This window comes from Gorilla gorilla, chromosome 9 (genome assembly GCF_029281585.2).
Source record: "Gorilla gorilla gorilla isolate KB3781 chromosome 9, NHGRI_mGorGor1-v2.1_pri, whole genome shotgun sequence".
Classification (NCBI taxonomy): domain Eukaryota; kingdom Metazoa; phylum Chordata; class Mammalia; order Primates; family Hominidae; genus Gorilla; species Gorilla gorilla.
The window spans coordinates 82,850,001-82,864,776 of NC_073233.2; the positions used below are offsets into that span (position 1 = coordinate 82,850,001).

Below are 14,776 nucleotides of genomic sequence, written 5' to 3' on the forward strand. Positions count from 1 at the left end.
CAGCCTGAGCAACTTGGAGAAACCTGTCACTACCAAAAATACAAAAATTAGCTGGGCATGGTGGCGCATGCCTGTAGTCCCAGATAGTTGGGAGGCTGAGGCACAAGAATCACTTGAATCCAGGAGGCGGAAGTCGCAGTGAGCCGAGATCTGCTACTGCACTCCAGCCTGGGCGATAGAGCAAGACTCTGTCTCAAAATAAATAAATTAATTAGATAAAATAAAAAATAAATTAGCTGGGTGTGGTGGCACACACCTATAATCCCAGCTACTGAGGAAGCTGAGATGGGAGGATTGCTTGAGCCTGGGATGTTGAGGCTGCAGTGAGCTGAGATCATGCCACTGTACTCTAGCCTGGGTGACAGAGTGAGACCCTGTCTCAAAAAAAAAAAGTCTTCTGTATCCTAGACTGCGTATATCCTTCATCTCTAAATCTCATGATAATTCTAAAATATCAGTATTATCCGAATTTTAAAGGTAAGGATACTAAGACTTGGGGAAGGAAGTTATTTGTTACAATCATACTGATTAAAGGCCAAGATTTAAATCTAGGATTATCTCTACTCTAAAGTCCATATACTTTGTACTATATTTTCCTGCCTTTCCTGTTCATGAAATTTATCTATTTTTTAACTCTTCTTTAATGGAATGCTTCATGAATTTGCCTGTCATCCTTGTGCTAGGGCCATGCTAACCTCTGTATCGTTCTAATTTTAGTATATGTGCTGCCGAAGTGAGCACTGTTCATGAAATTTATTTTTATTTTATTTATTTTATTTTTATTTTTTGATACAGGGTCTCACTCTTGCCCAGGCTGGAGTGCAGTGGCACGATCTTGCCTCACTATAGCCTCTGCCTCCCAGGTTCAAGTGATTCTCCTGCCTCAGCCACACAAGTAGCTGGGATTACGGGCCTGCACCACTACATCCAGCTAATTTTTTTTTGGTTTTTGTGTTTTTTTTTTTTTTTTGAGACAGAGTCTTGCTGTGTCACACAGGCTGGAGCACAGTGGCATGATCTCGGCTCACTGCAACCCTGCAACCTCTGCTTCCTGGGTTCAAGCCATTCTCATGCCTCAGCCTCCTGAGTAGCAGGACTACAGGCATGTACCACCACGCCCAGCTAATTTTTGTATTTTTGGTAGAGACATGGGGTTTCACCATGTTGGCCGGGCTCGTCTCGAACTCCTGACCTCAAGTGATCTGCCCACCTCACCCTCCCAAAGTGCTGGGATTACAGGCATGAGCCACCACGCCTAGCCTTAATTTTTATATTTTTAGTAGAAATGGGGTCTCCCGTTGTTCCCTGTTGGCCAGGCCGGTTTCAAACTCCAGGTCTCAAGCAATCCACCTGCCTTGGCCTCCCAGAGTGCTGGTATTAAAGGTGTGAGCCATCGTGCCCAGCCTTGTTTATGAAATTTAAATGGCACAGTATACACAAAGCTCTTATGCCAGTTTTTGGCAAACTATAAGTGCTTATTATCTATGGTACTTAATACTGTCAAAAACAATATAATAATAAGTCTATATGCATATAGGGAGTAATCGTAGTACTATTTGACATACTCTCTTATAGTAAACTGTTTGGGTCACTTTTCTTCTCTTAATAACCCTTAAAATCAGTTGAACATGGTCAAGTCCACTGGGACTATTCGTTGTTTTTTATAGAGAAATAAGCACTATTATAACAAAGTCTTGACAAACTAGGTATCTTATTATACATGTTGTCTTTGAACATAAAGATGAGAGCTAGTTTATGCTCTGTATCTTTTTCTTTTCTTCCTTTCTGAGGTGTTTGCAGAATTAACCAGAGAGAGCCTTGCTTCTCTTGGTATATAAACATAAGGATGAAAATGAAATAGCTAAATTTTCAGTGTTTTGGCAGCAAGACAAAGCTGTCTTCTTTAGGACTATCATTATGAAAGTTTTTATATCTGTTGCTTGTCAATTTGTGTTACTTCTCTTTTATGTTTGGGTATTTTCCCCTTAACTTTATTTGAACCTATTTTGTGATGATGGGGATTCTGACCATTTATACCTCATATAAGGAGAAGAGCATCTTTCTCGTGGCCCACAGGAAAGATCCTACAGGAATGGATCCTGATGATATTTGGCAGCTGTCCTCCAGTCTTAAAAGGTATGACTATCCTCACAGATTTTTAAATCCTGGTGTTGGATTTGCCCTGGCATGTTGTCATTATCAACAGAAGACTTATTATGTGCCTACTCTATGTGGATCATAGGGCTAGTCATATAAAATGAAGAAAGGAGTATGGATGATCTAGAAGGTTTGTCCTAGCCCTATAGTTCTGAGATTGCATTATCACAGAAATGCTCTGAGGATAAACTGTGGGAGAAGGTACTTTTTCCTGTGGCCAGTTAACAGAGACGATTAAGCATACAAAACTATAAAGGCCAAAGATGTGAGATCAGTTATCTTTGAAGAACTCCATTAGCTTTTGTGTCTTCTATGATCCTGTCTTCTCTCCACGAATACAATCAAGAATATCTGGAGCAGTGCACTGGGCAACTCAAAAAAAGCACAATCTAGAGTCTGTTTCTGACCAGTGTTAGGTATAACTTTGTGCAGCTGACACACATGTGTTTTGTAGGTACCAAGAACTAGGTTCATGTTCCAGTTCAGTTTCTTTCTAGCTGTATAACTTTGGGTAAATCATATAAATTATCTGAGGTTTAGTGGGGTCAAAAATGATGCCTAGAGTTTCTGGGAAGATGAAATACCAATTATAATAATAGCAAATGTTTATTGAACATTTACTGTATGTTGGGTATTCTGCTAAATGCATTATCTCATTAAGTTTTAGAACACTCATTTTATAGATAAGAATACAGGCCCAAAGTTTAAATCAACTCTTCCAGTATCATATAGCCCAAAAGTGGTAGAGCAGGAATTCCAGCCCAAGTTTGAAACCAGAATTCATACTCGTAGACACTATCTTAAAAACCTATTATACTTAACTAGTGCATAATAGCTGCACAAATTATAAGTACAATTATTTATATATGAAGTTAAGTGTAGCATCTGTGCCATACAGACTGTCTCATTGCCAACTTGTAGAAGCGCCTATGAGAAAGGGAAGCAGACCTTCATTCTGTTGTTGCAGCTGAGTTCTTGCTTATCTCCTGAGGCTTCTAGCTGCCCTTTGGCCTCAGCCATCATAATCTGCATCCTCTACCAGGTCACTGAAGCAGAGTTGCAGAATTCTAAAACCTAGCAGCATTATAATTTCATTATTTTTATTCTGACTTTTGTATTTTTTAAGAACTTTTATATAATTCACCTATCATACATACAGTTCACCCATTTAAAGTGTACAGTTCAAAAGTATCTAGTAGTATTTACAGATATTTGCAACCATTATCACAGTCAATTTTAGAGCGTTTTCATCACCTCAAAAAAAAACCTCTGTACTCTAGCTAATCACTTCCCTATCCTCCCACTTGCCTGAGCCCTGGGCAACCACCAGTCTACTTTCTCTGTTCTCTTTTATGGACATTTCATATGAATGGAATCATACAATATGTGGTCTTTTATAACTGGGTTCTTTCACTTAGTGCAATTACTTCCTATATATACTGCACACAAGGTTCGTTCATGTTGTAGCATGTATCAGTACCTCATTCCTTTCTGTGGTCAAGTAATATTCCATTTTGTTTATCCATTTGTTAGTTGACAGACATTTGGGTTGTTTCTACTTTTTGGCTATTATGAATAATGTTGCTATACATATTTGTGTACATGTTTTTAGGTAGACATGTTTTCATTTCTCTTGGGTAATACACCCGGGAGAAGACTTGTATGGTATGCTAACTCTCTTTGTTTGAGGAACTGCCAGACTGTTGTCCAAAGTGGCTGCCCTATTTTACAATCTCACTAGCAGTGTACAAGGGTTCTGATTTTTTTCACGTTTCCTGCTGATTTTTACCAACTGCCGTATTGTTGGTGGAGTGGAAGTGTGAATGTTCTTGCTCTGTTCCCGGCTTTCTGCTGATGTCTTCTCCCTCCCCCACCTCACCGACTGATTTAGTAGCTTAACAGTGGCTGATTCTGATGTCTTATTCCCACTGCCAGGTCATGTGATGTGAAAATGGCAATGAAAGGTTTCACAGACTACTAGTTGCCACGTGCAGACAACACAAGCTATGTGACTCTTGCAAAAAGTGATTTTGTCACTCCCCAGCACATTCATTATACAGTCTAAACTCCTTCAGCATATGAAGTATTACAGCATTCATCCCCTAGTGACATCTCCAGCTTTCTTTTATGCCCCTCTCAAAATACATTCTCTTACTCTGGCAATATTATGGAATTTGCAATATGCTAAGTTATCCAAGTTTCCAGTGACCCTGTACCTTTAAACATATTCTTCTCTCTGGCTTAGCTATCTTTCTGTAACCTGGCTCACTCCTACATCCAAGAAGCCTTCCCTGACATACCTTAGTCTTCCTTAACATGCCTTAGTCTAAATTAGGTGGTCCTAGTTATTCTTTTTTTTTTTTTTGAGACGGAGTTTCACTCTTGTCACCCAGGCTGGAGCACAATGACGCGATCTTGGCTCACTGCAACCTCCTCACCTGGCTTCAAGTGATTCTCCTGCCTCAGCCTCCTGAGTAGCTGGGATTACGGACCCACGACCACACCCGGCTAATTTTTGTATTTTTTGTAGAGATGGGGTTTCACCATGTTGGCCAGGCTGGACTTGAACTCCTGACCTCAAGTGATCGCCTAGCCTTGGCCTCCCAAAGTGGTGGGATAACAGGTGTGAGCCGCCACGCCCAGCCCATCCTAGTTATTCTTAAAAGCATTTATGCTTACCTCTGTTAGTTACCACATGGAGCTATAATTATTTAATATCTGTGTCTCCTCCTGGGCCCGCCCCCTCCTCCAAAGTGTGAGCTCCTTTACCATTCACTATACACTAGAAACCTAAGCCCAGGTGGGACTTTCTCACTCACCCCTTGGTAACCAGACCCAGCCCAGGGCCTGGCGTGGCATGTTTTGTTATGTGAATGATTGACATTCATCTGGGCTGGGCTGCAGCCTTGGCCTCCTAATTAGTCTTTGCCTGCAGCCAAGTCATTGTCAGCCATCCACAAAGTCCTCTATAACCTAGCCATCTCTATGAACATTCCCTTCTCTTTCTTTTTTTTTTTTTAAGCAACAAATTGGATCCACTGAAACTTTTATTTCACTTTGTAATATGAACATTTACCATATAAGGTTATAAGACAATATAAAATCTATCTCATTTCATTTATAGCATAGCTATAAATCAATCTAATCTCTCTTATTAATGTTTTATATATATATATATATTTTTTTCCTGCATACTTAGGCAATATTTTCCCCAAGGGATATATCATTCTCAGTAAACTATCGCAAGAACAAAAAACCAAACATCGCATATTCTCACTCATAGGTGGGAATTGAACAATGAGATCCCATGGACACAGGAAGGGGAACATCCCTTCTCTTTCTTACCCTAAGTGAAACCTGACCATAACCCCTGAGGACATATTTCCACTGCAGACTGCAAGTGGTGGCTGATGTTTCTCTCACAGCCTTCATTACTCCGGTACTACAGGTAGAGATGGGTCTCCCCTTTGCAGCTTCCAATGCGTGCTCTTCCCTAAAATCCCCCCTTTGAATGCATGTCATCACATTGTGCCACTTCTATGCCTCTTCTTTGCAGTTAAACACACACCTGGTCTTCTGAAGATAATTCCTGGCTCATTGGCACTCTCTCTAACATTTGTCCTTTCTTAAGTCTTGGTGATTGCCATATTCACATAGATGGTTATTCTAGTAACTTGGCCTCTCGGTTTTACTTCCTTTCTTCCCATTATCCTGTTTTCTATCATGCCTTAAACATTTATTTTCATAGACATACCCTAGTAGACCTTGCAATTAATAAGAACAAATTACCTGCAATAATTTCAGTTTTAAGTATCCCACCCTGACCATTGCTTCCTGTTACTCTCATTTATTTCCTTCTAGTTCTCTTGTCACAGCATTTCTTCTGCCCCAGTGGCATCTGTAACCCACTTCACTTCCTCCTTACCTGGCTTAGATTCCATGACACTTCTGTAGTCCAGTTACTCTCTCCCTGTCCTGGAGGATCTTTCATATCTTCCCTGTCCTCAAACCTGCTAGGCCTCCTCCCCCATCTTTACTATCGGTTTTTTGTTGTTGGGAAGATAGAAGCCATCATAAGTCTACCATCACTACTCACCTACTTCCAAGTACCTATCTAAGGCCTTCCCTCCCTTGGGTCTATGGGATTCTGTCTCTTCTCTCTTACTTGATGTTTTCCTCTCTGCTGGATCATTCCTTCTGACATACAAATATACTGTAATTTCTCCCAACTGAAAAAAAAAAAAAAAGGTTTTCTTTCCCCTTCTGCTTCTCACACAGTCTCCTCATTTCTCTGCTCTCCTTTTCTTCTTGTGCTATCACCTGGATCTGCTCTTGTCTTCTTTACTTGACCTGTCAGCAGCATTTGACATAGCTAATTACCCTTACTTTGTAATACTTTTTTTTTTTTAACTAGGCTTTTCAGATACCACACACTTCTAATTTTCTTCTTACCTTAATATTTGTTCCTCAGTCTCCTTTGTGATTCTTCATCTCCCATTTTTTTACATTTGAAATGCCACCAGGGCTTGTTCTGGAAACTCTTCTCTATGATGAAGATCTCTAAATTTGTATTTTCATCCTTGACCTCTTCTCTGAACTCTAAATATATTCTGGCATTCTGTTTGATGTTGGATCCTAATAGGCATTTCAAAGTCAACAGGTCCAAAACCTAACTCATCTCTCACTCATCCAAACCTGCCCTTCCCTCAGTTTTTCCCACTTCAATAAATGGCAGTGCTGTCCTTACAGAGCTCTGGAGTCATTTTGACTCCTCTTTCTCAGTCCTTCTTTAGTCTGTCAGCAAATCCTGTTAGCTCCACCATCTAAATGTATTGTCCAACCATTTACCATCTCCACAGCTACCATCCTCTCTCACATATGTTACTGTAATGATGTTCTTTTTTTGTTTTGTTTTTTTGAGACAGAGTCTCACACTTTCATCTAGGCTGGAGTGCAGTGGCGCGATCTCGGCTCGCTGCAAGCTCCGCCTCCTGGGTTCACACCATTCTCCTGCCTCAGCCTCCCAAATAGCTGGGACTACAGGCACTTGCCACCACGTCTGGCTAATTTTTTGTATTTTTAGTAGAGACGGGGTTTCACCATGTTAGCCAGGATGGTCTGGATCTCCTGACCTCGTGATCTGCCCACCTTGGCCTCCCAAAGTGCTGGGATTATAGGCATGAGCCACTGCACCCGGCCTACTGTAATGATGTTGTAATGGACTTCTGCAGCCCTCTCTCCACCCATAGTCTATTCCCAGGACAGCAAGCAAAGTGATCCTTTTGAAACATAAGTCAGATCAACTCAGTCTTTTGCTCAAAACTCTCTCAGAGAAATTGCCAAAATCCTAAGGATGGCTTAGACTAAGTCCATACATGTCTGTTCTCTGCACTCCACACACCGATGCAAACATACCCTCATCTCCTTGGCTCTCATCCTCTCCGACTTCATTCTGTTCACATTAGGCCCCTTTCTGTTCTTAAGACATTTCAGGGATGTTCTTGCCTCAGGGCCTTTGCACTTGCTGTTCCTTTTTCCTGGAACATTCTTTTTCCAGATAGCTTATTCTCTTACCTTTCTTGGCTCTGCTCAGACATCTGCTTAGTGAAGGCTTTTCTGCCCATCTATTTAAGAGAACATCTTATTTTTTTATACTGTCTGTTCCCTCATACACACTAAAATGAAAGTCCCAAAAGGCAGACATTTATATTATGTTCACTGCCGTATATCCTTACCATCTAAAACTGCCTGTCACATATAGGTAGGCTCAATAAATATCTGAATTAATGAACATTTCTAAAATGTATCAGGTCACAACTCATCAGATCATGGACTGCCACCAAAGCCATGTAACTGCCAATAAAACTGGGCACAGAAGTCTAAAAATTACTGTGATATCAATTAGCAGTTGGTCAGAACTTGAGAAAATCTTTTGAGGTGTTGAAAATAGTTAAAGGAACTTCACTACTAGCTCTCCAAGTTGGGAGTTACTGCCTAGACCAACAATTATTGAGGAGCTGTGACCTTTTGAGCACTAGTTAATGATAGACACTGTTTTAGTCATGACAGTAATCCTGAAAGCAGGTGGAAGTTCTCCCATTTTAAACATGCAGAAATAGAGCCTCAAGAAACTGCTTCATTTAAAGATAATACTAGCTTGACAATCCACTGAATATGTCCTAATAAATGGAAACAGGGTGGGGGATGTCAGCCTACCAGTAATTGGTGTCATTAAACCCTCTTGAATGAATGGACATAGTAATGGCCTTCAGGGTACCTTGAAGTATAGCTAAGGAATCTCTGGAGTTCATTTAGTAAAGCAGTTGGCATCCCTGGCCTGGGATCAGAGTAAAACCTGGAGCTAGATTGATTACAGAGTGCAAGGACTAGGCACCCTGGGATTGGAGAGCATCCTTGAAAGCAAGGGTTCTTCATTTATTTATAAAAATTTGATTGCCTACTAGAAACCCAGCTAAGAGTATGAAACAATTAAGACAAAAATCTTTGCTCAAGAATCTCCTAGACAATCCTGATTCAAGCACCAGAAACAAAGGGAAAAGAAACCTCCCAGTCTGGTGAAGAACGTAGTACACATCATGTCAACAGATAGGTAATTTTGTTGATACCATAAGAGCCTATTATTAGGCCTGGCATATGACAGGAGGTCAGTAGTTGAGTTGAATATTGATTGATGGTACTGTGGAAGACAGAGGAAACACATCTGACCCAGATTGGTGGGCTTTCTCAGAAAAGTTTATGCCCAAGTATAGTGTTAACAAATAAGAACTTCTCAGGTGAGATAGGGGAGAAGAGTCTGCTAGGAAAACCTGTCTAGCATGGCAAATACGAAGTCCAGAGATGAGAGAAGATGGTCCACGTGGTTTAAAAGTCTACAGCAAGGTAAAGGAGGTACACAGTAATTAAAGTAGGAAAGATATGTCAACACCTAAGAATCAGAACTAGTATCTTGTAAAGTTAGGAGCCCTGGGGTTTTGTTTTTGCTTTTAAAGGATGTGTTTGTTCCCTGTATCACCGTGCCCAGCTTACTCCTTTTCTTCAGAAACACTTGGTGCTGTATTGTTACTGGTTGAATCTCTGTGTTTGGTTTTTAATTTGTTATCTTTGCCCCCATGCTTAGGTTTGATGACAAATACACCTTGAAGCTGACCTTCATCAGTGGGAGAACAAAGCAGCAGCGGGAAGCCGAGTTCACAAAGTCCATTGCTAAGTTTTTTGACCACAGTGGGACACTGGTCATGGATGCATATGAGCCTGAAATATCCAGGCTCCATGACAGTCTTGCCATAGAAAGAAAAATAAAGTAGCCAATTCTAAAAGTAGCCCTCTTTCTCCTGGATCTTGCTGAATTAGTGGCTTGGGGGGTGGGGGAGATAAAAAGAACTTAAAATGGGTAAAGTAAGAAATGTTAAAAAGTCCCTGTTTTGTCCTGAAATTTTAGTCTATTCTGGATAAATAGGATTTTCTGACACAGATATGAGAAGTTGTAGCTCTGATGTCTAGCTGTAGTCTCCTTGATCTGCTGATTGCATTATTTTAATTTGCTTTTCTGGGAAAGCAGTTTTGCTAAAAGCTGTACAGACTTTTTCTTTTGTACCTAGCAGTACTTTATATAGTATAGCTTTGGGCCATGTAGCATTTTAAGACTCAATTTTAAAAAATTATTAATCTGTTGCTGACTCTTAATTCCTATTTCAATATGTGTTTCCTTGAAGAATTCAGGATACAACTTCTTGTGTATGACAGCTTTCCTTCACACACTATTTTTGTGGGTGTGTATATATCTGATTTGGGAAGAATTTAAAAAACACATAGCTTTTTAATTTGTTTGAAACAGACTTTCTGCCTGTTACATTTTGTGCTTTTAACTAATTAAAGAAGCCAATGGCATTTTAGTTTTATATTGTGTTTTCCACTAGTATATCCCTGTTGATTTGTTTGTTTGTGCCTTTTATTAACTGCCATTTTCTAAAATTTTTTTCAATAAAAGGAAGGAAGATGTGAAAAAAAATGGAGTCATAGTTTTGATGGAGAGAAGAGAGAAACAAGTGTTAACATCTTTCTACTATAGGTTTTTTTCATTTTTAGGCTATTTTACTTGTCAAAGGCCCCTGAGAACCTGTAGCTGAGGAACTCTTAGCTTTCCAGTGATGATAACAATAATAACAACATTCTGTACTTGTTTTGTGCCAGAAATGCTCCAAGTACTTTACATGTGTTAATAATGCTCACAGCAATCCTAAGAGGCAGGTGCTGTTATTATCCCCATTTTACACATGAGGAAACTGAGATATAAAAGTTAAATAATTGTCACACAGCTAGTGATAGAACTGGGATTCAAACCTGGGGAGTCCGGCTTCAGAGTTTGTGGTCCTGCAGAGACAAAACAGCCGCTTTTCCAGTATTTTCCCAGTATGGTCAGAGAAGACCTGGGTGCTTGCCAAGATCCTTTGACCTTTAGGAATATTTCCCTACAGCCTTACAAAACATCAATTCTGGCTGAGCCTAGTACCCAACACTATATTCAGTTTGTAAGAAATTACCATTATCACATTTCCTGTTTGTCTTGGAGAGGTTGTCCTATCTCGCACCACATAGTAGGGAATTGTGAACAACACTGGACAGAAAGTTAAAGCCTTAGATTCTGTACTCTTCATTCCTGTAAACCTTGGGTAAGTTGTGGCATTCTCTGTGAGCTTCTTAAAGTTTTTGAAAGCATGTAACCGGATAAGTGTATTTTTACAATGGAGGAGTTACAGTCATCTTGGTATTTGTGGGAGATTGGTTCCAGGATCCCCAAGCATACCAAAATACAAGGATGCTCAAGTCCCTTATATAAAATGGTATAGTATTTGCATATAACCTACACACATCCTCCCATATACTTTTAATCACCTCTGGATTACTTATAATACCTAATATAATGTAAATGCTTTGTAAATAGTTATACTGCATTGGTTTTTTAATTTATATTTTTTGTTATTTTTTAAAATATATTTTTAATCCATGGTTGGTTAAATCTGTAGATATAGAGGGCCAACTGTACTGTTAGACACAAGGGTTTCGAGGCTTGCAGATAGAGACTGAATAACCCTCTCCATGATGATCCCTTAGAGGTCCCCCAGTGTGCCTTTTTCTTTACATGTGCATGCAAACATGTGTCTCCACATACATTTTTTTTAACAAAAATTGAATTATGTTGATACATGTCCTGTAATTTGTGTTTTAAACTTAATATATCTTAGGCATTTTCCCTGTGTGTGTGTGTATAATGCAGCTACTAAAAATGAGTCTGAGGCCAGGCATGGTGGCTCACGCCTTTAATCCTAGCACTTTGGGAGACCAAGACAGGTAAATCACCTGAGGTCAGGAGTTCGAGACCACCTTGGCCAACATGGTGAAACCACATCTCTACTAAAAATACAAAAAATTGGCTGGGCATGGTGGCAGATGCCTGTAATCCCAGCTACTTGGGAGGCTGAGGCAGGAGAATGGCTTGAACTGGGAGGCGGAGGTTGCAGTGAGCCGAGATCGCACCCTGCACTCCAGCCTGGGCAACAAGAGCAAAACTCTGTCTCAAAAAAGAAAAAAAGAAGAGTCTGACATACATATATATAAAAGAAACTGTCCTAAAATACCACAAGTGCAAAGGCAGGGGACCAATTGCAGCAAGTAGCTGGGGTGATAACCCCTATATATATATATATATATACACATAGGTCAGTCTCATTTTTAATAGCTACATAATATTCCATAGTATAAGTGTTTTTACTTTAATACCCTATTGATGATAATTTTTCCCCAGTTTTTTTCACTATTCCAGGAAGGAGTATGGATTGAGGAGAGGGGAAGAAAATGGGTCCTCAAATGAGAGACAAGAAACCTGGGTTGTTAGCAACTTTTTTCTAATTTGTGACCTTGAATACATCCTATTCCTTTTCTAGGGTGAAGTCTCTTATTAAAAAAAAAAAAAGTTTTAGAGAATGTATTTTGAGATTATGAAGACTCCTTACTCCCTGGGAAATAAAAAACATCCCTTATGATTACAAAGAATGTTGGGTGCCATATCCCCAATATCTGCCTATAAGCCTCACTTGAGACTTCTTGGACTACATGGATCTATTTTAAGGTTTTTCCCTGACTCCAGAAACCAGTTGAAGCAGTTTAGATTTGTTGAAGAAGTGGGTTATCAGCCCAGCTACATGTTGCAGTTGGTCCCCTGTCTTTGCACTTGTGGCATTTTAGGAGTGTCTCATCACATGAACAAAAAGTACCCTCTGCAGGCTCAAGCCTCAGCATGGGCACACTTTGTAGAGCTGCAGAGAGCCTCTGGCCAGCTTCTGACACAGGCATCTACTGAGTGGCCATTTCAGCCCAGTCCAGAAGGCTGCTGGGCTGCTCTGTACCCTCTAGTAGGTCTGCAACACCCTTGCCACCAGGAAACCCTGACACCCATCACATCATCGTGAGTGAAGTTCTCAGTTCCTCACACTTACCTCAGACGGACTTTTTTCTAGAAAATAGAGGGCCACTGAGGACAGTGGAAAAAGATCCTAATGTTTTTTCATTATTTGCAAATTTCAACTGCTAATGTGTATTTAATGTTTGTCATGCTTTTATATATGTGTAGAAACAATCTTTGCTTCAGAACAATTTCGGGGAGTGGAAGAAGATGCAAAGTCCCTTTACATACACACAAGTTGTGTTTTTCTCTGGACCCAAGTTCCTCCTCAGCTTGGAGCCCGATCTCTCACTAACTCTACCTTATCCACTCCTGGCTAGCCCCACCCACACCCCAAACCTTTTCTCCATGGTGGAAGTCATCAGAGAAAACTGTTAATAGCATGTTAATTTAGACTTTTAGAATATATCCTGTCCCCACTGACAGCCTTTTTTGTTATTAAATAGAGTATTCCTAACAACCCACCCTATGGTCCCCTTCTCAGAATAATGTTTTAAATACACACATCACTGTCTGTTAATAAGGAACTGGGGAGGTGGTTCCAGAGTTACTGGAACAGATTCAAAGACAGTTGCTGAAACTATGTCCTGGTTGTTGCTTACTCTCCTCTAGAAAGAAGTACTTCCTCACTAATCTGGCATTCAGCCTCAGATCTGCCCCATTTTAACTGCTGCTACTAACATTCTTCCTCTATAGGCAGCAGGTTCTTCCTCCTTCCAGACAACAGTCACAGAGACACGTACTTACATGAGCTTGAAAGAAGGGAAATTCCTTATTCCTGTGGGCAGAAACCAGGTGAATTGTTAGAACTTTGGTTTATTGACTTGGGCATAGAGGGATTCAGGGTACATAATGCTTGTTAAGGAAGAATGGCAACTGTTGGGCTGTCTTACAGCCAACCCCCTCCTACAGTCTGTCATGCCAGGCTTAGACCCATGCAGACACAACAGGAAAAGTCTCAGATTTTTCTTCGCTGCCATAAAAGATCATTAGCCCTTTCAGAGGGATTTCTCTGTGACAAACCGTTCTGGGAAGCAATTGATGAGGATTGAGTAGTTGTCAGGCTCTTAGTGCCACAGAGTTGGTTAATACTGTCAAAGGTGACCCACTGGAGAAAGAGAAACTTGGGAGAGGCAATCTGCCATGAGCCCTGAATGTTCCTGCATGTATATTCTTGCCTCATGTGAATGTAAGACTGACCATTCTTCTTGGGCTGTACCTCAGTGTTCTGTTAGCAGTAAGCTACCTTGAAATGAGCAAATTTGCCTGTTGCTCACTACAAAAGTTTTGAGCACCCCTCCCCTCACAAGCTGGGGGTCTTCATATGTAGTCATCCATCTAGGCCTACCCTGTGGCACTTGGGGGGTGTAGGCCATGGGCAGCTGGTGCAAACATCATGCTCATGTTGCTGGCTATACCATAAGTAATAAAGTTATTTGTCTCTGACCCAGGAATCTCATGTCTTCTGGCAACATCCATGAAAGCATTGCAGGCTAACTTCTTAGCTTACAAGTGGGATAAAATTCACAGATGTGAAAATTTTAGTAATGAAAATTGGATCCTGACCAACATGGTTTTCTAGAAGAGAAAGGACAAAGGCCTTTCATGGGCTGGATTAGGGGATAAAAGAAATTTGCTGGGATCTGGTAGCAAATCAGATATTCCCAAGTGAGGGAGGAGGAAAGAGTCCTGAGAAAAGTCCTACCTGAAGAAAGAGTCCTACCTGAGAATATTTTGAGGCTAAGGAGCAAGAGGTAGGATTGAAACATGCTGCCCAGATTGTACTTAGGTTGTTGCTCAGTCTCTGGGCAGGAGGCAGAAAGGATGTTTTGACAATGAGGCGGCAAGCTCATGGCTCTAGCTGAAAGGCAGTATGGCCATGGCTGATGAATGATTTCCCAAAGATGAAATAAATGATGGCAGCAATAAGGATGTAGAACTTTGAACTAAAAACATTAGCTGTTTGTTGAGTCCAAGTAGGTAGCCACTTGAATTGAAAGTAAATACATGGCCTTGCTGACTGACACAAAGCCATTCTCCTTATGGCCTACACCCCCAAAAGTGCCACAAGGTAGTCCTAGATGAATGCCTACACATGCAGACCCCAAGTTTGGTGGTGGGGGTGGAGTGCTTAAAACT

The 14,776-nt window shown here is 40.6% G+C and overlaps 1 protein-coding gene and 1 non-coding gene across 2 annotated transcripts in view; one reads left to right on the forward strand and one right to left on the reverse strand.

Moving 5' to 3' along the window:
* Positions 1–10,076, forward strand: part of SPCS2 (signal peptidase complex subunit 2) — a 28,611-nt gene extending 18,535 nt beyond the window's left edge. Inside the window, exons 4-5 of the mRNA XM_063693380.1 lie at positions 2,002–2,136; positions 9,296–10,076. Of these exons, the coding sequence (XP_063549450.1) occupies positions 2,002–2,136; positions 9,296–9,482 (322 nt within the window). The 3' untranslated portion in view covers positions 9,483–10,076. The remainder of the gene's footprint in view (positions 1–2,001; positions 2,137–9,295) is intronic.
* On the reverse strand, positions 638–741 carry LOC115936328 (U6 spliceosomal RNA). Its single transcript, XR_004071829.1, has one exon. It is a non-coding gene; the product is annotated as a U6 spliceosomal RNA (small nuclear RNA).
* Positions 10,077–14,776: the final 4,700 nt, after the last annotated feature.